The sequence below is a fragment of the Bradysia coprophila genome, unplaced genomic scaffold, assembly GCF_014529535.1.
Source record: "Bradysia coprophila strain Holo2 unplaced genomic scaffold, BU_Bcop_v1 contig_358, whole genome shotgun sequence".
Lineage (NCBI taxonomy): Eukaryota > Metazoa > Arthropoda > Insecta > Diptera > Sciaridae > Bradysia > Bradysia coprophila.
Genome location: NW_023503616.1, coordinates 2,873,951 through 2,901,298, shown reverse-complemented (window position 1 = coordinate 2,901,298; position 27,348 = coordinate 2,873,951). Strand labels below are relative to the sequence as shown.

The 27,348-nt window shown below is 33.8% G+C and overlaps 1 protein-coding gene across 3 annotated transcripts in view; it reads right to left on the bottom strand.

The window, feature by feature from the left end:
* Positions 1-3,570: 3,570 nt before the first annotated feature.
* The window catches only part of LOC119081719 (roundabout homolog 2), a 92,098-nt gene continuing 68,320 nt past the window's right edge, over positions 3,571-27,348 (bottom strand). For all 3 annotated transcript variants that reach the window (XM_037190858.1, XM_037190859.1, XM_037190860.1), the window contains exons 13-26: positions 22,244-22,401; positions 15,691-15,772; positions 15,351-15,521; positions 12,492-12,587; positions 11,699-11,897; positions 11,445-11,530; positions 10,180-10,215; positions 9,944-10,096; positions 7,861-8,089; positions 7,529-7,752; positions 7,257-7,449; positions 7,020-7,188; positions 6,626-6,952; positions 3,571-6,385 (exon numbers count right to left, since the gene is read on the bottom strand). In XM_037190858.1, coding sequence (XP_037046753.1) covers positions 5,965-6,385; positions 6,626-6,952; positions 7,020-7,188; positions 7,257-7,449; positions 7,529-7,752; positions 7,861-8,089; positions 9,944-10,096; positions 10,180-10,215; positions 11,445-11,530; positions 11,699-11,897; positions 12,492-12,587; positions 15,351-15,521; positions 15,691-15,772; positions 22,244-22,401 — 2,544 coding nt within the window. In that variant the 3' untranslated portion in view covers positions 3,571-5,964. The remainder of the gene's footprint in view (positions 6,386-6,625; positions 6,953-7,019; positions 7,189-7,256; positions 7,450-7,528; positions 7,753-7,860; positions 8,090-9,943; positions 10,097-10,179; positions 10,216-11,444; positions 11,531-11,698; positions 11,898-12,491; positions 12,588-15,350; positions 15,522-15,690; positions 15,773-22,243; positions 22,402-27,348) is intronic.

Below are 27,348 nucleotides of genomic sequence, written 5' to 3'. Positions count from 1 at the left end.
AATCGCTTCAGTAGACACCAAGGTTTTTTTTAGTGATATTGTGGTAGTGTGTTTTTAAGAATAATTGGGTTGTCGATGCACTTGAGGTTACTATGAGATCATAGTTCTCAATCTCCTAGCGTTACTAAGGCAGTACCTATTTGTAGGAATTTAATTCCACAAAATTCCTACAAATTTTTTAAAAATTTCCTAAAATTTCTAAATTTCTGATTGTTTGAAATAAAAATTTTGTAAGAACTTTATGGAATTTTTAGAAATTAAATTCCTAAAAATAAACGCGTTAGATAATTGTCGAAAGGACAAAAATTACTTCTCCGAACTGATTAGAGCCCGATGTAATGTGTTTCAAGCTCCTTCGCAAAGTCGCTTCCCGATTAATTTTATATTTTAAATTAACATTATCGGAACAGCATACGGTCACGTACTCGAGCTGCACTTTAATGACATGAAAGCTATATGCCGTATCTTATGGATTCGCGAAAATGGTAATTTGCGCATCGGGTTTATTCAGCAGAACACATAACTTCTATGTGAGTCACTCTTAATAATGAGTTCATACACTCTCATACACGGACTTGCATCCTGAGGCATGTTTTCCCATGTATTGTCCAATGTCCAAAAACTATTTATAAAATCACATGAAAAATACAGAATACAAAACGCTTGACCGCTATTAGATAACATATTGACGTTGCGAAAATTTACTCATCTATACTTCCATAATCCGCACAATCATCGTCACACAACATTTGCGATGTTCTGTAGTAAACGGGCTGTAATGTTTCCAATGTTAAATGCGTCCAATCATCACTGAATAACTGAATCTCGTCTATATAGGATAGGATAAGCGGATCAAATCCCTTGGCCTGAGTGAATATCACCTATACTTCGAATTTTTGTTCGAGATCTGGGCATATTATTGGGAATGTTATTTACTGAAATTACCGAAATTTGCTGAGAAATAGCAAAAAAGTTTTTCGGTAAGTCGGTAAGTAAAATTCACAATCATAAGACCTGGAAGATTCACACATTTTCAAGTGCCTTAAAAACCTGTCGATTGTCTTTATTGAGTTTCAGCAAACAACGAAATAAAATTGATCCGACTACACGCTGACTTTGTAGGGGAAGCACAAATATAAGAATAAAAAACATTGTTTTTATTTACACATTTTATTGTATCATTATTAATTAATAGCGCATTAGCTAATCAATCAATCAATTATTTGATCATCACTTGTAACGTCTTATTACACAAATTAATAAATTTCCCTTACTCAGTACGTTCATACATATTGCAATATTACATATTTTAGAGCGACTAATCAGCCCAATAATATTTTCATTTTACAAAAACAAAATCATGGACATACAAGTTGATGGTTTAGTGAATTAAAAAAGTTCTTATCAAAATTTCGATCTGACTACTTTTATGATTGCAATTAAATTCATTGAGTTCTTAACTCATATTTTATAATAGTTATTACACGGCAATGTTTTTTACGCTGGAATTGTTACAAAAAATTTTATTATTACATTTATTCACTGTATTTTGTTGTTTTCTTCTCTTTTTTTAACCATTATTCTATACATAAATTAGGAGCTTTAGAGCATATTTTGTCCGTTTGTATTACTATCATCTACAGTTTTATATTTTTATCGAATAAGTCCTGCGTTTTTGTTAAGTACTTTTCGTCTGGATGAGAGTTTGTCTTATTTTTGTAACGTATCTCTCCAATGAAATGATAAAAATTTAAACAAAAAAAAACTCAGGAAAAACGTTCCAAACAAAAGCGAATCAAAATCAGGGCACAACTTAGTTAAACAAATTTCATGTCCTCTTATTAACTCAATTTCTCAAAACACTTCTTCGAAATAAAAGGACCCACAGAGATGAGATTCAGAGATGTTTCGGGCAACACATTTTTACTGCCGAACTCCATTGCATTAGACTGGTTTTTAATTGAGTTTACCAAAACTTTAAAGTTTCTAAGAGTGAGAGTTTAAAGTTTCTAAAAGTGAGAGCAGTTCCTAATGAAACCTTAATCTCTAGATGAAAATCATTACTAGAAGTTTGTATTAAGCGTGATAAATAATGAAGTCTTATGGAGAAAATCTTCATAATTAGATAATTTGTGAATATTTGCATGTTGGCAGATTTTTTTTTTTGATACAGTCGTTCGAAGTGGACTGGGAATTTGAATATTTATTTGAGAATTCCATTGGATGATCTTTGTTAATTTGCATTTTCAATACTTTTTATTAAAGATAAATAGGAAGGCGGACTTTGGAGGATCCTTAATAGAGATCGTTCACAAATTACGTCTGATTTTACAGGGAGGAATTGGTGTATGACAAAATTGTACGCATCATGCATCATACATTTTCACAATTTTATCCGTACATTTTTGCATCTGAAATGAGCAATTTCCCGTCTGTATGCTTTTTGAATGCCCTCTTGCAGGGTTTTTTTTTCTAGAAAACGTTTCCTAAAATTTTCTATAATTATCCACAATTTCTAGAATTTTCTACAAGTTTCTAATGTTTTTGCAAATTTTAGAATTTAAATAAATTTTTAGAAAGTGCAGAATTTTGTGCAAAAATTTCTCGGAAATTCCATAAATTTTTACAGATTCTAACATTTCTAAAAAAAATTCTGGGCTACAATTGCTAAATGTTTCTCATATGTAGAACGAGCACCAGCTGAATATCACCAGCTGGTGTACAAACAAAAACACTTTGTATTGTATACAATTCAAAGACAACCTACACACAGTGCATTTCTACGTTAACGTCATCTACGCGCACATAACACGTATGAATGAAGTAAACACATTGTTAAGAATGTGTTTTGATTGTTTATCATACAATAAGTGTGTGTTAGCAGATCCAGCTGGTGATATTCAGATGGTGCTCATTCTGCATATGAAAAAGATTTACAGGCTGTATATTGTAAAAGTAGAAAAAACAATTTACGAACGATGTAGTAACCGTAGTTCGTAGAAATATTTCTTAAAAAATTCCGCAAAATTCTAAGGTCTTGTCTTGACTTTTAAACATTTCTAGAATTTCTAAAGAAAATCCTGAAAATATGCCCTGTTTCTTGTCAGGGCAGTTTTTTTTTTATTCATAGCAGTTATATCTTATGTGTTTGAATGGGTTTCAGATACAAAAATCCACTGACCCGCTCATCTCTAGTGCCCCAATAACGCGTAATCATAATGAAAAACAATATTGTTTAATAACAAGTCGGACAAAATTGCATTTTCACATGACCTATCACATAGAGTATCACAGATGCAAAGTCTTTATTTACACAACACTATCTTAACGCTAAAACGTTTTTTTCTTCAGTGATCTTATCAGTTTATTTGATTTACCTACTATTTTAAACCTAAAATGAAATGGGCTTTTCTCTCAAAAAGTTTTATTTTTATTTGACTACACGCCGCAACTAAGTTAGTTTTGTTTTCTTTTAATTATAGTATAGTGATATTTCGATAAACATTTTTTATTTTGTTATGCCATTTTGTGTGTTATGTAATGATGCTACGTTATTTTATGATTTGTTTGTTTTTTTTTACACTTAAGAAGTTTCTAGATTATACACTTTTCGTTTACAAAATCAATGGGAAAAGTTTTTAAGTCTACTTTAAAATAGGTCACACGACTGTTCTAATATCTCGTATGTAATAATTTCTAATTGTTAAAATTGCTTATTGTATTTATAAGTGTGAGTAGTATTATGGCAATAGCGTAACTAAGATTCGACCGTGAAATATTTTAGGAATTTCCATTTTCCAACTTTCCCAACACACTTCGCTACATTAGTTAAATTCGACCTGGAAGTGATCACACATTTTTTTTTAACAGAAAGTTCGTTGGAAAATTTTAGTTGAATATCGAACAAGATGATGTGACACAAATTAAATCTATTTTAGACGAGCGCCTAAAGATAGAAGACATGGAGAAGAAATATTTGAAACTTCATGAAGGTTCATACTACGGTGTAGCGGTCTTACAAAATATTTCAGTTTTTTTAAGGCTCATCCAGAAATCCATTCAGATCGGTTTTGAAAATATCGTCGTTGTAGGTATTTGCACGATCTTTTCAGTGTATATTAAAAGTTGGGTCCACAATCCACATAGCAATCGATTCTCTATACTTCAGAGCTTATTCATCAAAAACGATGAAGTCTCAAAAATAGTTTTTGAGATCGTGACTGGCGGCAGCACCAAATAATAGTTTGTAGTGGATTTCTGAGCCTTAAATAACAAAAACGTTTTGTCAAACCGCTACACCCTAGTATACACACTACACAAGACAAAAATGCAATCAAGACCATTGCAATGGAAAGTTTCTTTTTTGTAATTTTAATAACAAAATTGAGGAACAGAAACTTATACAGGATTTGTTCGGAAACGTTTATATTTTTGTTGGGACAGGTCGAACTTAAATACTTCAACGCGCTTCAAATGGCAATTTAATCAAATTAGTCTGCGGTCTACCAAAGTTTTACTAACATTTTTGTTCGAAGCAACAACAACTCTCTTCAACTCTAATTTACGTTTACGTTTATTGGTTTTTAATTTCTTATCAAAAGTTTTGAAAATTATTTTATTGTTTCGGTTTTCCATTTTTTTTTTTCGTTTTTCGTCCGTTTTTTATTGACCTTTCAAAAACGGCAAGCGTATTGTGCGATATAATCATTAATTCTGCCACTTTTTTTCTTTAACATAAGCCTAGTGTTTGCTACAAAATGTTTTACAGTCAATGTCAACCAAATTTGTGTCCAAGTTTGCTTCAGATTGATTATCAGCTGGTCCAGTCACACAATCACACTGCTTATGCGTCCTTATACAGTTTTGCCATTATTCCGCGCGTCCCTGTGACTATGAACCCTCATAAAGACCTATAAGACAAGCAGCGTATTTCCATAAATAGAGTAAACAAACTGAAGCAAACCCAGACACAAATTTGGTTGACATTAACTTTACTTCATTTTCAGCTTATAAGACCATATTAACCGGAGGATATTCGCTTCATTTTTTCACTGTCTGTCGATATCAGAAAATTATCCGTTAATGAAAGGTTGAGATGTTTTTGTTTTAACTATCAAAATGTCGCTTATAAAAATGTATGCATGATATCAGTCTTTCAATTAAATTATTGCAAACAGTTCAGTTTATTGTGACTGCTTTCGATATTTTATTCAGAGATTCACAATTTTCTTTATTTTTTTATCGATATATTTGACCATTTTCTCTAGTTGGTGTAAAGCTTTTCCGCAAAAAACGACTTAGTCTACATTTTGTGTGATGGTTTGAAAAATGTGATTGATTCCATATTGATTGTGTATACATATAAAAGGTTTGTTGGCCTCGGTTCCCAGTATTTTTTTTAGAAACTGTGGTCTGCAATCGATTTTCTGAAGAACTGCAGCATATCGTACAGTGCAGTCCATGTTTGCTTTATATTCTATAGATTGATCTATATAACGAAACTGCAGTTTTAAAGTACACGAAACTGAACACTCTGGACACAGTTCTTCACTTTCAGGAAGAATTAGTTCCATTACGTCATCAATGTCTAACTGTCTTCGGTTTTCCCTCGTGTCTGGATTAATATGCAAATCAAAGAGCAACAACCTCGAACAGTTACAAGTAACAATGTATGCTCTGAATACAAAATTGAAAAATCAATCTAAAAATTGTCGGTAAAATTACTTATAAAATCTATTATCATTTTAGAAACGGCAGGCATATCGCCATCCTCTAATGTTTGATGAAAATTAATTTTCATTCGTTCTAACATTCTAATATTAACCGGAGGTCATCGCTTTTTTGTCGTTGCTATCGATAACAGATGACTAGCCGTTTCTAAAAAAAGTTACGTATTTGTCATGTCGAAAGGTTTACCCGAACGTCGACAATTTTTTGTGTGCGTCTACAAAACTATAGATCAATTCACTCGTAATTGTTCATTTCCTGCACCAATTTCAACGGTTGTATTTGCACTGCCGGATCACTTGGCTCTGTATATAAGAACGAGCCTTCACTGCACGAACAGCAAGTGTCTCCGTCACCATCCCTTGAACTGCAACATTCACTGCGCTGATCTTGGTCGGAATTAAATGTCATGATTTGTTGTCGCTCACTGTCCTCGTCATTTTCGTAAATATCCTCCTGATGGCATCGGTCATTGGTGGTCTTCGATTTGTCGTTGTTGTGCTGATGATGACGAGAATGCTTTGTGCACGATTTTATCGAATTGTTTGAACAGTCTGAAGAGCATGTGTACAGTTGATTCTGTTTGTAGTTGTTGTGCAGTTCAAACCATTCGGGATGAATAATTGATTGCTGTGGTGATATGAGTGCATCGCAGCTCCTGCAAAAACAATGTATAATTACGAACGGGCAATGCAAATGTTGGCATAATGAAAGCATACACAAGTGTACTCGTGTATGGTTAGGATAGAGTCAAAAAAGATTTTTCGAATTTTAGATCTTTCGGATTCTCTCTAAATTGGTTTTTAACGAATTGTACGCATCGGTATTGCATACAATGTAGAATTAAAGGTTAAACTCCGCAAAATTACGAATTTCAATAATTCAAATTTCCATTTACCTTACGCTAGTGCATTTCAAATTATGATGACCATTGAATGGCTGATAGTCTGAATGCGAATGACTAGTTGGATAGTGAACGTTAATCCGTTGCTGTCCAGGTGGAAAGTATGCTAACATTTCGGTGGGTTGTTGATGTTGACTAGGACTAGGGGTTTTTTGACATCGATGCGATTGAATTTGATTCGGAGCGTATTGCACTGGATTGTTATAGAAATTCTCTAATGAAATGAATTGTTGCGGTGCTGGGCCCCACGGTGAGTAGCCACCAAAGCTACCGCAAGATGATCCAGCGCTGTGCGCTGAATGCTCTGAAGGTGCCATCATGCTAAAAGTTGATTTATAGACAAAGTTTAGAATTCAATCGTAAGCTACAAGCAGTAGGTCGCTTTTACTTTTGATGATTTGGAATGACCGATGACCCTTTCTGTTGTGGATTTCCACTCAATGGTAAAGGATTGGCAGTTTTAAAGCAAATACCGAGGCTCTGATTGCAATTGCTATGTGGAATCGGTGGTGGATGACCAGGTGGTGGCGGTAAGAATTCTGCCCAATTCGTTGGTACTGAAACGTATCAATGAAAATGTGTTATCCTGCACCCTAAGGCATAAATTTGTGATGTTCAAATTCACCTGGTGGATATTGTGGATAGGCCATTTGTTTTGTCTGTTTCATTTGAGCGCTGTATGGCTGTGTTGATTCGGATATAGGTGTCGTTGTTCCAGACGCGGCTGGTTCATGTCCTGTACTCGATTTCGAGCCATTCTCATTCCCGTTAATGCCAATCAACATCGTGGTAGCATAAGGCGTTGGATTATCCGGTGACTGGAACACCAATGAAATTTTTGTTATAAAAGTTCCAACTGACATAAATTTTCCACCGCCATTCAAGCGCAAAACTTACTTTACGACAATTATAAAACGAACTCAAGTTTCTTGTATCGACTTCTGCATAATCAGTTCCACCATCCGTATAATTGGCTTGAACATTTGAACTTCCCAATAATTTCGCTTCACTCAAACCAGAATCTTTATCCGTATCAGCAGCATGCCATCCCCTATCGATCCATAAACTTTCTTTTCCATTTATATTTAAAGCAGTTATTTCATTTGCATTTACAACAGCATCTTCAAAATGGGAAGAACGAAAGAAAAAAAAATTGTTGGAAAAAAGTTCACTCAATCAAAGTACAACAAAGCATTAACGAAAGCAAAAAAGGAAAAAAATTAAATTACCACTGAGGTGGCCGATTTGTTTAGTAATTTGATTTCGTCGTCGGAAAAAAAGCATTACAGCAGCTGTTGAGAAAAGCACCACTAAGAGCATTATTGCAATCAAAATCATGAACCATGGCTCGTGAACGAGAGACTGGTGTCGATGGTGTTCATCCATTCCACTTGCCGAACCACTTGGATGTGCACGCGGTGGTGTTATAAGGTGGGTTGGATCCATTGCCAGCGAAACCTTAAATGTATTTTTTTTTCCTTCGTTGTACTTAAAATGCTTAACAATTGACTAATGGAAGTATGCATCAATGTATCGGGCAGACCAGAAAAAAGAGTATTGGAAAGAGCTTTATCGAAATCTGCCAATTATTACGTTGCTTTTCGATAAACAAAAAATGTTTCACGTCATCGCTGTCCAATTAATAATTGCGATCCAAAATGTGAGAAAGTTTAAGTTTTGTTACTGAAATCGGGATCGATAATATACCATCTTTTGGCTTTCAGGTTGGGTGGAACACAAAAATAATAACTTTTCAGAAACGGCGAGTGTATCTTGTGTTATTCACACTCAGTTATATCAATTATTTTTAGTGTTTGACTTCATTATTGCAGGGCGGCATATCTCCTCACTATTCTCACTTTTCAGACTATTTTTGAGAGGAGTGATAGTGAGTTACTTTTTTTCGCATTTCCTCACTTTTCTCACTATTTCTAACTATTTCAGACGAAAACGGATAACTTAAGGAAAATTTTCATTACATTTAATACTGAAGTTACAAAATCAGTATCAATCAGTAACTTTAGGATCAAAAATTTCGCCTGCGGCGCAAAATCTACTTGAAATTCAAAACATTGGTTCATACAATTCACTAGTGCAGTTTTAGTAGCGATATACACAAGAAAACTGGATTTTTTCGGATGAACAGGTTTTCGTTATTTCGATTTTTACTAAGCGTATCCTTATCCTTAGACTTTATTGGCTTTTATCAAAATGCTAACATTATATGCACGGCATAGTAAAACCAGGCAGGAGCGCTTGATTTAGTAAAATAATTTTTTTTAATCAGCATTTGAACGTGAATACAGTTAAATTTAGATCGCAGGTAAAACATTTCCTAGTAAAATAGAATAAAATTAAGAACTGACGTCAGTGCTCATTCGAATTCATTTTCATAATGTATGGATAGGTCCAGCTGACATCAGCAAAATGAGCTGTTCCTGCCTGGTTTCATAAAGCCAAATGTAATAAGTCATTGATCGTTGGTGATGTGTCGCTGGTGGTTGAATATAGGGTACCAGGTTATTTTTAAAATACATAAGATTTTTAAAGTTGACCTGAACCACTGACCAAACTTCTACCTGATATACAAATTTTAATTCATTCCTTAAAAAATTAACAATAACATTTATTTTACTAGGGAGGTAATGTGGCCTTCCCCTCAGGCTGAAGCCCTCGAATACAGTAATCCCTGGTAGAGTAATCTACTAATTCATTGTATGATATAAAAATGAAAAAGATTGAAATCAGACAGTTTCTTTAGAGGTTTGAAGCCAGTGACCAATAATAAATGAAACCGAGTGGTAAACGGTTTTTTATGCACTAAATGTGTAGATTTTGACTCGAGACCGTAGGGTGTCTGATAGGTGTGAGTGATATTACTGTTTTTACACTACAGTCACTCGTTTTTCAGTTACTTTTTTAATTCAAAATAATAGTGAATTTACCAACTATTTTCGGAAAAATCGCTCACTTATTCACTCTTTTCGCAAGAAACTTCACATGCCGCCCTGTATTATTGTCTTTTGTGTATACCCAACACTTTGATATAAAGGCATGGACTGTTTTTTCCATATAAATGTTAAATATTAAAAAAAATTTTTTTTAGAAATTTGGAAAATATAGGAAAATTTGAGAAAATATGCAAAAATTTACAAAAATATGGGAAATCATTTTCCCAAAAATAGTCGCTGTATCAAAGACAATAAAGTTCATCCTCTATTTTTCTCATAGTTATTGATCGCAGATTACTAGCCGATTGCGGTTTCAATTTAGGTTTCTTCCAAAAATAAATCTATAAGAAAAATTACATACCGGCAACGAATACGGACCAGCCCCAACACGAGTATATGCTACCACTCTAACGTTATACACCGCACCAGTAGTTAAATTATTTAACATTACCGACATTGTGGTTGCATTGAGTGTCATTTGAGCCAAGACTTTACTGGTATTTCCGGCCTTTACCTGTAATTAATTTGGTATTTGAAAATAATTGCATGGGTGCTAAACCAGCACACCGATGTCATCACATCATTCATGTAACATACTTGAATTTTGTAGCCAAGAAGAATGCCATTATGATGCTAAAAATTCAAAATAATTCAATTAGTGGAGATAACAAAACCGGTGTTATGTGGGAGGAATAGAGTTGGCAGATGTCATAGGAAACATATGAATGCAGCAATTTATGTGAACGTTGTTTGGAGCGGTATTTATTGAATGAGAATCCGAAATCCTTAAAATCGTGCCTCAATAAAAAGATTTGAAATATCCACTAGGAAATTTTATTTATTCTTTGAAACTTCAGGCTACAGATTATTCGCGTCTACTACCACTCTGAGGGATTCTTTTGAAAAACAGCCTACCGAAATCGGACGCATTTTCTATTGTTTCTATTTAGGTGCCTAGAAAGGACTTCGACCCTAAAAGCCAAAACCACTTTAAAAAAAATTTCGAAGATTGTGTGGCTGGTGAAAGGTGAACAAAAGCCGAAAAATTGCAATTTTCTTACAAAAATTTCTCCGTACAGGGTCGTGTGGGGTGTCATTAGAAAGGTAATCACATGTACTATTGAGCCGAATAAGGTCTTATTGGGTTGAAAATTCATCCACACTGAAATATGTGCAGTTAAAGTTTTCAACCGAAGACTTACACTGTTCTTACAGAAATTTCCCGAGGTACACAAAACGTGCATGGTCGTGTCATTTGAGAGGTAATTTAATGTGCTTTTGGGCCAAATAGGGTTTTATGTGGTTTGGATGAATTTTAAACCCAATAAGACCCTATTCGGATCAATAGTACATGTGATTACCTTTCTAATGACACCCCACACGACGATATACGGCTCGTGTAATTAGAGAAATTTTTGTAAGAAAATTGCAATTTTACGGCATTTGCTAACTTCTCACCAGCCACACAAGCTTCGAAGAATTTTTTTTAATCCCTCTCTGGTGAATTGCTGTGAAGGCTATTCAACAGTTTCCATTGATCAGTATTCGCGTCGCGATTCAATCATTCAATGCAACAAAGGACACATGACTACGATTGCACCGTATGATATAAGCATAGCGTAACGACAATTCAAAAGCGGAAGAGCATTCAAGTATTGGACTTATGCGGCAAAGGTGCTATTGGGCCATGTAGCATGAAATAAAATCAAAATTGAATCTGTTCTCTTTCAGAGCCCCACCACAATTCCCCAATATCTATAAGGGGACATCCAAAAATCACCTCAGCTATATAGAGACGCACACGTCAAAAGAATAGGAAAGTGAGGACAAGACAAGTGAGAGTAAAAAAAATTAAATCTTACCTGTGGCGGTGGAGGCAACCATCGAACCCATCCAGCTGTTAAATTAAGCATTCCAATTTGCACATTGTCCGGTGGTGATGAAGGCACTGGGGAAAACGAGGGTTTGCAATAAATGTAAAAAATTGCTTTCATTAAGAGTTGTGCTCCACTTGGGCAAAATACAAAATGTGTGCACATGATTTTATGTAGCACAGAGGAGTAATATTTTTGAATTTCATGTGCTTTCAGTAAGAAATTTAATTGAATGCACGTACCATCTTCGAATGTTTGTACCAGCTTTGTGTTGCTGGGCTGACCTTCCACACTACGATAGAATGGTGCTAGGAAAAATTCGTATTTCGTGAATTTTTTCAAATTGGCCACTGCATAGTGTTTCGTTAACGGATTCATGATGGTGAGAATGTTGTACTTTTGCGAACCGCCACTTAGATCCCGGAAACGTACATACAAACCCTGAAAATTAAGAAATTTATTTAGATTTATTTCCATTGTGATCTTATCACATCGAAATCGACAAAGGAAAAGTAATTATTTCTGCTGATAAGATAGATATTTCTGGTATCAGTCATCACAGACCCAGTGAACATTGATGGATTTTTATGAGCTTCAATGAGTTAAAGTAAGTATTTAATTTTGCTGATTGCATAATTATTGAGATTGCACGTGTTCCCTTACCCATAAATTGAAAAATATCGCTTCAGTTTATGGCTCATTTAAAATAATGACGTCATTACAATATCGCGAACGCAGTTTTACAATCCAGGTACTTTACTTACTTCACTTGAAGTCTTCGATAAATTTATAATGGGACGGAAATTGAATTTTTAATGTCAATAAATTTATAAAATGTTGTCTCTATTTTGTAATACGAAATGTGAAGCTAACGATCATCTTTTTTTGTATTAACAGCCAAAAACTGTCTAATTCATAATTCATCATTCACTTTAAGTTTATTATTTGGTTTGACGAAAACTCAAAGCTCTACTTTACAAACTTCATTAAAAAATCTGTTTAATCAAGTCAACATCAACAACTTTCAAAACTTACCTCAATATATAATTCACTACTGCTCACGTGAAGTTGCCATTCAAGTTTGACTGAAGTAGAATTAATGGCTAATGCATCTGTTAGCTCTAAAATTTTCTGCGGAAAAAAAATTTCTCTTTTAATTTTTCACCTCAATAATTTACGTGTAAGAAAATCTGCATGGGGAAACTTTTTCAAAGTAGAAAAAATATGTGGTAAGTCAAAAAGAATAAACTATTGAAACTTTGTCTGTTTTTGTTCTTTTTATTGAAAGAACTTTCTTTACAGATTATGTACATAAGGTTACACATTATAGTCTTACCGGAAAAGCTCTCCCACTCTTTACAGTAAAACTATGACTACAATGTTGCCGATGTAACTTTTCGTTCACAATTGTGCGGAGAGTTAGTTTATTCACTGTACGCGATATTTGGTGCAACAAAAGCAAAATGTCCTATCAATAAATTAACCCTGTCAATATCAACTAATTTATTTTGTACGCTCGAATTTGGTATGTAGAGCCGAAAGTTCCTTAGCAATGTAATTTTTGGTTTAACACTGACGCTGATAAATAAATAAACTTTCTGATGGCTCAATAACAATTTATCATGTCGATGTGCATTTTTATTTTAATAAATCACTCACTGATAAATTCTCTGTACGATTTTACTGTTGAAGCATTAATTACTTGCGAACAATCAAAATCAAAGCCAAACTTTGCCAAACACCGTAACCACCTTTATATTCTAATTAATTCCATTAAATTTTCAATTGAATTACTGACCACGGTTTTTGTTTTGAATATAAACTTCGTTGCTGCAGAAACGCCAAAACAACGAAACCAGCAAACTTAGTCTAATTTTACCCATAAATTCCACCTCTCAATTTCCATTAAATCAAATATCAAATCCTTAAAAATCGCAAAGGTAAAATTGGGGTATTGGTTTAATGTGGTGATTTTGTAATAAGATTTTTTACCGCAAACAGTTCCCGGGTTCTTCGATAGTCGGAATGGTTAATTTTGTTTTCGTAAGGAATTTAAATACGAAGATTTATCTGTTTGAAAAGAATAATATTATTTAATAAAAAAAAAAAACTTTCGAGAAAATTGCAAAGTTAAACAGCAAAAGTTACAAAAGCTGTAATGAAAAGCCATAATTCATTGAAAATCGTATAGAGATGTGCACATTAATTTAAAAACTTCGTCTAAGTCGCAATTCCTCGAATATTATGTAATAGTTTCTTACAATTCCGAGATAAATCGAAAAATAATTTATGGGTTACAAGTTCCTTATGCACTTTGCCGTTTCCATTCCGCCATTGTATGGCATTTTACTTTATGAGAAGTTTAGGTTTTCGTTTTCATTTCAATTACTCAATGCGATTGTACAACTAACGGTAGATACCTAAAACAATTTATTCAAAAGAAAAGCTCTGTAATTGAATGGCTTTCAATTTTCTTCTTGGTTGATTCAACATGAAGGCATTTAAGTACCTGTAGTAAAGTCTGCTATTGACGATGAGAGCTGGGTGGTTGAATATTAAGAAGAGAGCATGGTGCTATTTAACCAGCATGGAGTATGGAAATTGACGTTCGATGTATAATATCAAGTGGATGGGAAAGGACACAACGACGAATCGATGTATTTAGTGAGTACTCCAGGGGGCAACAGGTGTAGTATTATTATTCAGAGACGATGGTTGCGATATAAAGTGAATTTACATGTTATGCATTCCTAAATAGCTATAACTAAAACATGTTAAAGTTCGAAGACATTGTTGTCACTGAATATATTACTTTTAGTTGATTTATATCTCTGCACATATCTCCTTCAATACCTATCGACTTCTCTTGTCTTTCACATATAGACCTTTTTTGTTCTACGGATGTAACATGAATCAGTAATATAGTTTGGTTTACGTAAGACAGGTAGTGTCTCATATGTATTCCACGTTCATGTAGGACGGCACGATACACGGTACACTACATAAAGTGAAAATTGTAGAACTTTTCTTTGTTGATTTTTGTTTTGACTTTAGAGGATTATTGGATTTGGGAATTGAAAACAACGACAAATTTGAAACGTGTTTTAATGCAATTTGGGATGAAAGGGATTTCAGTTCGTTGCCATTGTGCAATTAATTGATAAAAGATAGAAAATTCGAGTGTTGTAAATTGATTTTTTTTTTAAATAATTAAATTCAATTCAAAGTCTGGAAATTGTTGGCAAAAGTTGTACGACAACGTCCAACATCAAAGTGATCATAAATTATTCATGCGGAGAATTTTGGGAATCTATGTACGTCCGAAAAATAATTTTTCACGTACAATGTTTAATCCAACAAAGAATAATAATAACGAATTCAAGTAAAAATTCGAACAACGCAACACTTTTCTAAATTATAAGCTTCTATAATCGTGACATGATATACGGCTAAAAGTTGGAATTTATATCCTTTCTTAGGAATAAGAAAATAAAAATAAATAAAGAAGTAATGAAATAACCACCTGCAGTCCTAAAGAAAACTCCGAACAACAACCAGCTTCCAATAATAAATAATTTTCGAAGTTTATTTGCATTTGTTTCATGTGTACTATACTGTACCGAACGGTAGAAACAAATGAGCAATAAATAATTGCGAGCAAAAAAAACGTTTTAAAGAATCACCACTTAGCCTTTTTTAATTAAAAAGTAAAACTTTTAATTGCACAAAGGAATTTAAGTACATTATCGCATTAAAGCGGAATTTGGACTTAAACTTTACCTTCGTTAATTTAAAAATTATTTATTAACACACACAATGGTGCATACAGATGAGGGAGTACATTTAACTTAACCAAAAAAAAGTGTGTAAACGTAAAAAAATCGATATAATTACCTTCCCACTAAGAACGGCTCTAGCGGCTGCTAATTCCGCTTGTGGTACAACTCCATTCTCAGCACCTAAAGTTTTCACAACAGCAGATAGTGCTGATGGAACCGATATGCCATGAGAATTTTCCGCTCGCACCATGAAGACATATGAGGTGGCTGGTTTTAATTCGCTTATCTGGCCGAGTGGGATAAATATAAAGAGGAATGTGTATAGGTTCAAAATGTTCAAATTATTATTATATTATTTAGATTGGTAGGAAAAGGAAATGGGTGGAAATGAGAGAAAATGTGTTTCAATGTTTTTCGAGGATTATTACAGGATATAATTTATGATGTTCATTTACCGTTATGGTTTGTCCGGGGACACGATGGGCAGCAACCACCCAGCCAGTTTGCAAATCGGAGCTAAAATATTCAACGGTGTATCTGTGGAAGATTAAAATTTTTGGTTATATCTGTTTAGTGAGGGGAGAGAAATTATTGGCGGGACGTTGAATTTATTTAAGCATTGTTTCGTTTGTTTTACTGTACAATTTGTTTTTGGAGATTAAAAATTTGTTTGTTCGATAAAAGGAAAAGGGTTTACGCTTTTGGCACTGGTTTGGGTTAGGTGGGCAAGTGAAATATTCTGTTTTGTTTACGATTTAATTAATTTGGAACTTTTGAATGTTTTGTGTGTGCATGACTGTGTGTATGTAAAAACTTTGTTGTATATAGTCGTAAATTGGGCGGAAAACTGTGATTCAGCTGAAAAGTTTTGCAATTATTGATATTTGGTTTGGGGGTGTAAGTAAGCAAATATGGTAATAATGAATTCATAAATTCGCCACTAGATTAAGCAAACGAAGATAATTTAATTTGAGCTGTAAAACCTCATTGAGTGTTTTTTCGTTCATTCTACTTTTTGGAGTTTCACCAGAGTACCAGAGACTTTTATCTCATGAAATTTTAATTTTAATACAAATTGTAGAAGTTGCTACGAACACTCAATTTTATGTATGTTTGGAGGGTTTCGTTGATGGAATGGCAATGTAATAAAAGTTGAAACAGAATTTATAGAATCAAGAATTTATGCTCTGTGTAATAGATTTTAGAATTGTAACATTTGGGCGAACTTGTACACATCGACGAAAATTCGAAATGGTTAGAAAGACATGTAATTCAACAAGACTACAGATACACTACTTTCTGAACTGACTTGTCTCTATTACCAATAAATTGAAATACTGGTCGAAACCGAAGCCCCAATCCCCCAATCAATAATAACTAGATTTTACTTTCTGTATTATGGCAAATTCCAAATTGTATAAACTGTAATTAACGTCAGGCTAGTTGAATAACTTTTCCAATCCGTTTAATTACCAATAGAATTTGGTTTGTGAAAATAAATTATTGGGTATCATTAACTTCACGCCGTCTGTCAGTGTACCCGCATGCAAATATGCTGAACAGAAATTGAACATTTGATTATAATTACCATATTTCATGACTAAATGACTTTCTGTGAGGCTTCAGGAATCTAATTTTCTTTTCCTTCTTTTTTGTTTGAAAAATGGAAGTGATTATTCTGTGAAAACAATGGTTGAGACGATGCTTTATGACTCGTCGTTGTTAGTCAACTTGAGATTATAATGCACTATGGGTTGGGTAGGGTACCCTATTATACAGTTAAATATCTCATAAAGCTATCCTGAAAATAATCCAAAATATTTCATTACAAACCCTTTTTGATCGAATGGTCGCTCGTGCTGCAAGCAAAGTCTTTTTTCATCAAAGATAAAAAGCAGAATGTAAGGAAAGATAGAACGAGTAAGACAATGTAAATGTCATCGTCTTATCTTATAGCCGTGGGTGATAATACAAAAAACAATATTAATTTCCATGTACAAGGGAAAAAAATCATTTTTCTTCGACGACAATCTGAATATCAGATCTTAACTCTGGTGTTTTGGAAATAAATTGCAAATTAAAGACTGCGTTAAACTTATCGGTTATCTTATATTAGATTTCTCATAGTCAGATTGGTATCTGTTATCATTGCACGGGTACGAGAGAATTTCTAAAGGAAAATTATTTTCCATCTAATTACGTATCAAGAATAATCTAATTACATCCTAAATAGATTCCTTAAATTTTCCCTACTCAAGTCTTTGAACCCAATGGCCTAATTAAATATCACTTTCTTTGACTCATTTAATGTCATATTAAAGAAGAACAATATCTTTCCAGGAAGCAGAAGACGTAAAAGAAAAAAAAAATATTAATTTGGACATAACACTAAGACAACATATAAAACACAAAGGAATCAGACAGCTGAAAGAATTTTTCTTTGAAAGGATGTTTTCATTACATGGAAAATGTTCGTTCATTAAACATTGCATATACACAACCAGTCAGACATTGGTACAGATGAAAGCATAGACAATTTTATGCTATATGTTATGTATTGGTATTATGTGCGATGTATAAGACTGCACAAGGAAGAATAAAAAGAAGTAAAAACAATTTCGCTGGAAGCGCTTTTCCCAATTCGAATTTTTTTATGTTTGCTGAAGTAAAGAAAATCAAGTAAATAGAAAACTCGTATATCTTTCGCTATTTCTATTTTTCGTATAAAAGATTTTAACGGACTGAGAAACTTAGCGGAATGTAGAATATGCTGGTTTCTGGTTTCAATAAAAAATGTGTCATAAAAATTCAATTAAACAAAAAATTCATAAAAGAATTTAATAAAATTTACATTAACATACGAGTCATGGGGTTGGAATTTTCTGGAAAGTTGCGAACGAAGCTGATTAAAATCGTGAGAGTTGGTTACATTACCAACGTCGAAATTAACACTCGCACGACAGCTCAATATTTTGCATGAAACTAACTGAATGGTCTACAGATTATATTCCGCATAACTGATGTCGATTCACCTCAATGAGCAAATGAATCCTTTTCTACAATTCCAATCTCTGTTAGAATTTATAACTTAGAAAAACGTTTGCACTCGATAAAATGGTATGCAATTTTGCGGTTATTGCTCTAATCTTCCCTAACATTATTATGCTCACTTGCACTCAAAATCGAAAAGCTTCATTAGTATACGATTCAACAAATACAAATTCATGTTAGATTGAATTCCCAAATCAATGTTTAGCTTTGAATGCGAAAAATTACATAAGCAAAAATGCATTTACATTCGTCTGGCACAAAATAACGAAAATTGTATAACTAAATTTCACTTTGTTGCACATCCTTCATATACCAGTAATTTGCGTTATTCCACTGGCTAAATTCGTCTGAATTAACTTTTATGTATGTGAACTCAATATTGACTCTAGTTTTCTGCTGAATTAGGCAAGTTTATCAAACAAATAATTGCAGTAAAACATGACCGAAGTTCCAAACGTGGGTTTGGGATTAATATTAACAATGGAGCTAGTGATGACAATAAGACATCTTGTCCTATTTTGATTATTTTATTCTTTCAAAAATAAGGGTCGCTTGAAAGACTAGTAGCTTTTTTATACTGGCAAATTGGTATGTATTGTGCTGGCATCTACAGCAAAGACTTTGGCCTCAACAACTATGGACGGTCTACCAACGAGGGTACCACGTCACGCTATTAATCAGTTCACTGAAATCCTGAAAATTTACTCCTTAAACTTACGAGATCGGAAATAAGGCGAGCCACTGCTTCACTATCATCTTCACTGAAAGGATCGGTCTATCTATCGACCCTACCTATTCTTGTGTTCTGGCTCCTGAGCCTGGTGTCCATATCATTTGGGTTTGTCCACTTTACATCAGTCTCAGGTTTCGCGCCTTCGGGTATTATGAACTCCAAAATGAGTATCTACCAGGGACTATTTTTGAGAATTTTAATTTCTCGAAATTCTCAAAAATAGTCCTGGTATCTACTATCAGTAGATGACAAATTTCTTAACGACTCCCTATTTAAAACAGGGAAATTTTCCTGTTTAAAGTAATAACGTCACAGAGTAGGGAACAAAAGGCTCCTCGATATAGAAGTCTCCAAAAACTCTTATCTATGTATGTATATATTTACACTTTTAATCTTTCATAAACACCAACCATGGGAAATTCATTAAATCTGCTATACCTTCGGTTTTCAGTATTTTCAAATGTTCAGAATCTTTCACTTCATTACTATTAGTACACATTATGATAAATAAGAGACAGAGTAACTCTGCCAGAGTTCATCATTTCTTTTTGTCATCACCGTTAATAACAGTTGCCTAGAGCCAGTTATTGATTAATATCAAAGTGACATTCCTGTATTTTGCTTTAATATAGCAAAAAATGCCAAAGTACATTCCCGGAAATTCAAACTGAAATATTCAATAAGAATAAGTTTCAACTCAACTCTGTCAATTGAACGTCGAATCGACAGTGTCCATGTTCTTGATCAAAATATTTCAATCTTATTGAAATGTTGCGAAACATTTATATTCCGTTGTCAATTAAACAAAATTGAAAAATCGTGTTCACGCCGACTGCAGAGATAATAAAGTTAAATTCGAATTTTAGGAATTAAATTCAATAGATGTAATATCCTTACAATTGGATGCATAATTTAATAACGAAATGAATAAATCACAATTTGATATTGCAGATAGTGACTGAAACATATTACGTTGAATTACACCACCACGAAAATTTCTAATAGTCTCCGGTACCTTCAAGTGAAGAGACAAATTACTGCTCTTCATGCAGTTATATCTGTGTGAGTGTGAGTTGTATATAGTGTGTGGCAATATTGTAGTTATACCCACCATTTGTCTACTGTGAAACTATTTTAAGTACTTTAAATTTATATTTATAACAATCGTGTTAAACTCCAAGAATTTTAATTGCAGAATTAAACTAAGCATAAAATAATAAACTGAACTAGAACTCGTTCGTACTCTGTGCCCCTGTGTAGAACAAATATATAAATTGTTAGATGTGATTATGCCAACAAAATATATAGAGGTTTGGCATATTCGAAAATGGTATATAACACATAATACGGTTACTGGGAGTTGTACAAGTAAAATTCAATTGAAACCCCATTCACGTACTTTAGCAACTCTCCTCCCAATATAATACTTAATCCGAATTCCGTGTTGCATAATATTTCATAGATTTTACAAAATATTTCAATATTGCAGTGATTTATGGTGATAAATTGATTTCATTGTAGAGTAGAGGTGTTTCATTAAGTTTCGGGAAAATGGAGAATAAAACAATAAACTTATCGGGGAAGAAATGCAATTTGAATAATACGAACGACCATTAGAACTCTATGTACCGGAACAAAACCAACGAATATCAGTTGTAGACAACAAACTTTGGAAATTAGGTGTTCTTAGGAATTATGTAAATGCATACCATATCTATCACTGAACGAACATACATGAATTAATTGTGATCATTAACCTTTTGTCTGAATACACACTATATAGTTAACGGGTAAAATTCATTCAACAAACCTATAATTCCATTTCAAATTCATATGTGTAAATTTAGACTTGCGGTAGGACGCTCTTATTTGCACACTCAAACAAAAGCACATATTTTTCGGACAGCAAACCTGGTGGGATCAGAATGTTTGCGAGAAATAAGCTTTGCCACATACATCATTTGCAAATTATGGTATCCCGTTTGTGTTTTAGATGAAAACAATCTACATTTATGCTTCTCGGAGGGCACGTGCTTTAAAAGATTTACAGCAAAGCTGGCAAATTTCAAATTAAGACAGAAACAGAATTATATTGTTGTCTGATTTATAAATCATTCAGCCATTCATTCGGTCTATTATATGCTGCTCAAAGAAATTGCTTGTATCAAATATTTTTTCAAGTCAACAAAATCTCTTATTCCGAAGATCATAGAAATAAATGGTAACAGACGACTGACTATACACATTTTAATATGATAATCGCAATGAATCTTGTTCTAAGGTACGACATGAAACAGCTTTTATATCCTCTCCAAGCGAAACAATGCAAATATATTGGTGTGGTAACCTACCCGAACGTGATTTTCGCTAAAATTTAAACTTACAAATTATATCACAGGTTTTGTCACAATTGTGCTGTTAAGATTCGTGAACAAGTACTTGCACTGCAGAGATTCAAGTTTTCGAAACATAGTTTGCATATAGTTTCAAGTTATATGATTGATGAAAATTTGCCATCAGATAAGAAGCTAGGGAAACAACTACTTGTAAAGAGTACGAAAACATCGTCAATTCAGTTTAAACTGGCAAGACACTCATTCTTGTGAAGTAAATGCAATTTCTGGTCTGATTCAAATTGTCGGTTTGGTTGGTCTTTGCTAGTTCGGAATCAAATGGGTCATGATCTTATAACCACAAGTATTTCCATTACGACCGCAGTCAAGTCAGTCAACGAATTTAAAATGATGTTCTTACAATACGGCGTAGACAAGTCATTTTGATTATTCAACGAATAACAATAGATCTGTGTGTGACGAGCTTATTAACGTGAAAAATTGTAACAAGAACATGCATTGAACCATTACATTCTATTTGTGAGTCTTTATTTTGTGTGTCGTACTGTTGTGTAATAATATTAAATTTATGCTAAAAACACATTTGAACATGTCGATGTCAATGTACACATTGCAATCATATACAATATATATAGCAAATTTACATAATGCGTCCAATTTGTTAAAATGCAAATGCACCAAAATTGAAGGCACGAAAATCTAGATTAACATAATGTTTGCTATTTGAAAATTCACTTTTCGATTTTGATGTAGGTTGCATTTAGCAATGGAAATTGTTATTTTCGAATTGATGAATATGGAAATCGATCATGTGTCTGTATGCAGTGCGCTATCATGGGATATTTCAATTTTACAAATGATTTCACTTACCCAATGAGCGGACTGGCACCAGGTCGATCGGTCCCCTTTGTCCATGTCAATGTAACAGAACTCTCAGTCGTATTCAGGATTTTTGGTGTACCCGGCGGCGATAAGAATGTGCTTGGATCCGGCGTTCGATGCAGCACCGGTGAGCTGCTTTTCTCCACCTATTAATGAGTTCAAGAAAATCTTGAATATTGAGCATGGTACAAAAATACGAGGGATTATTTTGAAAGATCAAGAACTACCGAAGTCAAACGCATCTCCGGGTGGACTTTTTTGTCCCTAGATAGGTATTGGGCGCTAGAAGCCATTTTTTTTTTCAAACTTCATCGATGCTTGCACAGCTAGTGAGAGCTCATCGAAATTCGAAAACATGCACTGTACTTATGGAGATGTCTCCAGATCCTGACGTGGTCGTGTGGATTGTCATTGGAAAGGTACTTACATGTAGTTTCGGGGATAATATGTTCTTATCAAATTTTTCCCTTTTTTCAACTGCTTCTATAATTGTAGTTGAATTGCAAACCAAATAAACTCATATTTGCCCCGAAAGTAGATGCAATTATGTTTCCAATGGAATCCCACGACATTTCATGTATCCGGAGATACTTTCATTAGAAAAGCGCAAGTTTCCGATCAGTTCTCACTGGCTGTGCAAGAGCGGGAGGAATTTTGAAAGAAATGTTTTTTTTGTCTTCTAGCGATCAATACGTAGATAGCTAGCTATCTAGACAAATTAAGATGTTCTACTGCGAGATGCGTCCGAATTCGGTAAATTTACTCTCGAAATAATCCCTCTCGTTCATTTTGGCTACAAATTTCTAAGAAACCCGTTGTCTCCCAAGTCTAACCCTAAACTACACTCAAGCGAAAATGTAATATACGAAAGTAACATGAAATTCGGAGACGGCCTCCAGAGAAAACACCATTTCAGCATAACTAATAACGTAAATAATCAGATTATTTCTATTTTCAATTTTCCACTTACGATTTCTGCAAGTTTTTCATAAAACATGAAAATATAGCCTTAGTCAAATAATAATGTCTTCTTGAAAAACCACTTTCGACAATATTTTCACACAATCTTTTTGCGCTGAAAAAAACCCTTGGCAACTGGCAACAATTTATAGCTACTTTGCTAACATGCGCCTAAATAAACACTTTGCGCAACAGATGGGAAAATTGTCAACCCGAGACGAAGCCGAGGTTGACAACGCATCGAATGTGCAAAAATCCAGTTTAGGCACAAATTAGCAAGATGATTTTATGTACAGGTTTGGGATCTTCATTTTTCCAGAGAAATTGAAGTTGAAGTTGAACCTTTTTGAAAAATAACAGCAAAATGAAAAAGCTGTTCTAAGTGCGGGAACAATCTTGCAGTCAAAAATATTTCTTTTACTTGTGTACGTCAAGGAATTTATTTACACAGAAGCACCATCTGTATTTCCCATTACATCGAATTGAAAATATTTATTTCAAAATTAATTTTTAACACGAGCGTCAAATATTTTTCTGCATTCAATGTATCTGCACAGAGAAAAAAGTCGGATTAAATGTTTAATCTTTGGAAAGATTACGAACATTTTAAATTTCTCTAAAGATTTCATTTCAATCTTTTTTCAAAGATTACAAAAATTAAATCTTTCAATAGATTACGTTTTGGATTAAAATGGCTAAAATTGATAGTAGCAGTGAGAAGTGAAGTTAAATATAGAAATTTTTGCCACGAATTTTTTTTTTTTTTTCAAAGAACGTTGTTATGGTACCTAGAGTTTATGATTAGAATCTAGTAAATGGTAAATGTGTAATTTTTTGTCATATGTTAGCGATTCAAAGTAAAACTAAAAACCACAGCACAGAAATGTTTGAGACTTTTTTTTGCTTTTCTTTAGGAATATTGATTTTTGAGTTGAATCGTTGAAAAATTAAATAAATTCTTCCATGCAAATTGGTCCGTTATACTTCTTAATCAATTGTACAATTAAATATGGGGCGCAAAATATCGTTTTATTATAATATTTTCCTACTTTTCAATACTTTTGCCAGGCTCAACTTCCTTATCGTTGATTATCCAGATTTATGAAATATAATAATCATTTATTGAATAATTAAAAAAATGAAGAAAAAAAAAATGTTGCCTTCGATTAGGATTTGAACTCGTTTACTATGATGGTTACCTCAGTTGGTACAAAGGTTTCGTTCAGAAGATTATTTTTTAATCTTTGAAAGATTAAAATCTCCGGAACAACGGTTCGAAATTAATCTTGCTAAGATTAAGAACCCAATAGCTCAGTGGTAAAGTACAGGACTGGAGATACGGAGGTACCGAGGTGAAAGAGTTCAAATCCTGATCAAAGTAAGTAAAAAAAAAAACATTTAATTTCAACTAAACAATAGTACATTGAATGACAAGGGGCGAAAGTAAAAAAATTCAACCGTGTGCGAGAGTTGGAGCCCGCGCCGAAGGCAAGGGCTCTAATCGCACAGGTTGAATTTTGTTACTTTTGCCCCGAGTCGTTCATACTATTTTTTTTGATACCAACATTGAAAATTGATACGTATCGCAAACATCGCAACAAAATGTTGAAAAAAAAGGCATTTAGCCAGAAAATGCGGGGGTCCAGCGGGCGGCAGCCCCCTGGTATATGAAAAATTTAATAATTTAGCCATCACAACAATAACACACACAAAAATTAAGATATAACTAACAAATCATTCAGTAACAAAAAGTATCAACTTTGTATGCTAATTTCAATAAGAACACTGGCGCACAGTGTTTTACAATTTTGATCAAAGTATTCTGCATAATATGAGCGGATTTTGTTGACAACTCGACTCATTTCTCTCATTTTCTGTGACGTCAGTCACTTTCGCTGTTCGTTCAGTTGCGTTCGCTCTTCGTTAAGTACTTTCTCCCCGTGGGATGCATTTTTTTACTTTCGCCCCTCATATGCGGGGCGAAAGTATCATTTTTCAATGTTGGTATCAAAAAAATAAAATTCCCAATTTCAGAATAAATAAAACAAGTAAATCTGATTCAATATTCAAATAAATGTTGAAAACAAATTTTTAATTTCAAAATAAAAAAAAAATTGTAATCTCTTAGAAGATTTCGATCTAATCCATTGACAGATTATTTTCGAAAGATTAAATGCAAGTAATCTTTCGAAAAATTAGATTTCAATCCAAAAATAAATTTGGTCCTATATGTAATCCGAAAAAGATTTAAATCTAATCCAGGATTTCTCTCTGTGTGTTAGAATAAAATTGGATACACACAAAAATTTCATATCGATAGGAAATTTAATATGTCCCTGCATGTATTTGTTAAAATAGCTTATAAAAGATATACTGGATTCGTTTCAGAGCATCAGAAAACTGATACGAAGCCAGAAAAGAAGTTGAGACTTTAAGTGACACAAATATTTAAATTGTTTCGTTTGTAATTGTTTGCTGATTTTCAGACAAACTAAACAAAAAAGCCCCAAGAAATTGTTAAGTTGTGAATATAAAATTGTTACGAAATGTTGATTCGAATGTTGTTATTTGGTTTAACTGTTTGTTCCTGTCTAAGCAACTTCCATGCTCAAATTGTAGAACGTTGGTTGGAATCGACTAGATATACAAATTTCGGAGATTGGGGTGCTGAAGAATTGTGTCCACCAAATTCTTGGGTCTCGGGCATGAATCTCAAAATTGAGGATAAACAAGGTGGCGGTGACGACACAGCTCTGAATGGTATCCAACTTATATGCACTGATTTGAATCTGTTGGATAAGAAAACTATAAGAAGTAGTGAAGGACCATGGGGAAATCATAGAGGACGCAAGGACTGCAATGGATATGCTACGGCTTTTAAACTAAAATCAGAACCCAGTCAAGGCGATGGAGACGATGTTGGTGCAGTGAATTTGAAACTTGAGTGTCTGGACTTTGATTCTAAAAAAACAGAGATTACCGGCTGGGATTTGCCGTGGGGTGAATGGTCGGAATATCAAAGATGCCCTCCACGTACAGCGATTTGTGGGATTCGCACTCAGGTTGAGAAAAATCAAGGCAGGGGCGATGACACATCATTAAACAACGTAAATATTGCGTGCTGTAAAGTGACACATCCAGCAGATAATTGTATACCGTCAAAGAAATGGAAAACTATAATCGGCTGCCATTCAGGAGTAACAGATTGTACGGTTGCATTTAAAACGGGATTGACCGTAAGTGATCAGCTGTCCCAAAGTGTTTCAAACTCGGTAAAATTTCACGAATCGTACGGAGGAAGTTTCGGTGCAGAATATACGAAAGGCTTACTGAAAAGTAGCGTCGATACGCACATCGAATTCGGAAAGGAAATAGTTAATGGCAAAACTTTAGGAACAATTGTTAGTGAAACTAATGTGAAAGAAACAGAAATTCAGTTTACTGTTGGGTGTGTTGGCGTAGCAGAAGAGCTAGTTGTGCTTTGTGGACCTTATGAACTTGGTACAAATGAGTTTCGATGCACTCCGAATTCACCGGTAGTACCGCAACCACCGGTAATGCCGATAATGCGACAATTGACAATAAAAATATAAAATTACAGAAATATGGGACTTTTGTTGAATATTAGGACAATCATACATATTCAAAACTATTTGGCTTGTTTGGTATAAATATTTTGTTCCTGAATTATACGTTTTTGTTGCAACATTAAGTTAAAAATACGAAGAAATTCCATTCATTTAAATCAACAAATATATTGTTTGCAGCCCCGTCTATGTAACAAAGCGAACATTGGGTAAATGTATGGTAAAAGATAATTTAACCGAATGGAACATTTGATTGCGAGTGAAAGGAATCGGTAAACTGGATCAGAGTAGGGGAAAATCACAAGGAAAGAGTTTACAAAAATTTGCGTGCACACAAAGATAGTATTGCACGCAGAAAAAATGAGCTGCAAATAAATTGCAAATCAGGTGGCCTTTAGTCATGAAGTTTCTTTTCGATTAGTTGTACTTGTGTAAATGACGAAGAGTCCCTTCGACGATTAAAATAACATCAAAATTACATCACCGATTTTCATCGTATGTACATGTTGAATGTAATGTTGAATGTAAATAGTCTGCCAAAAGAAC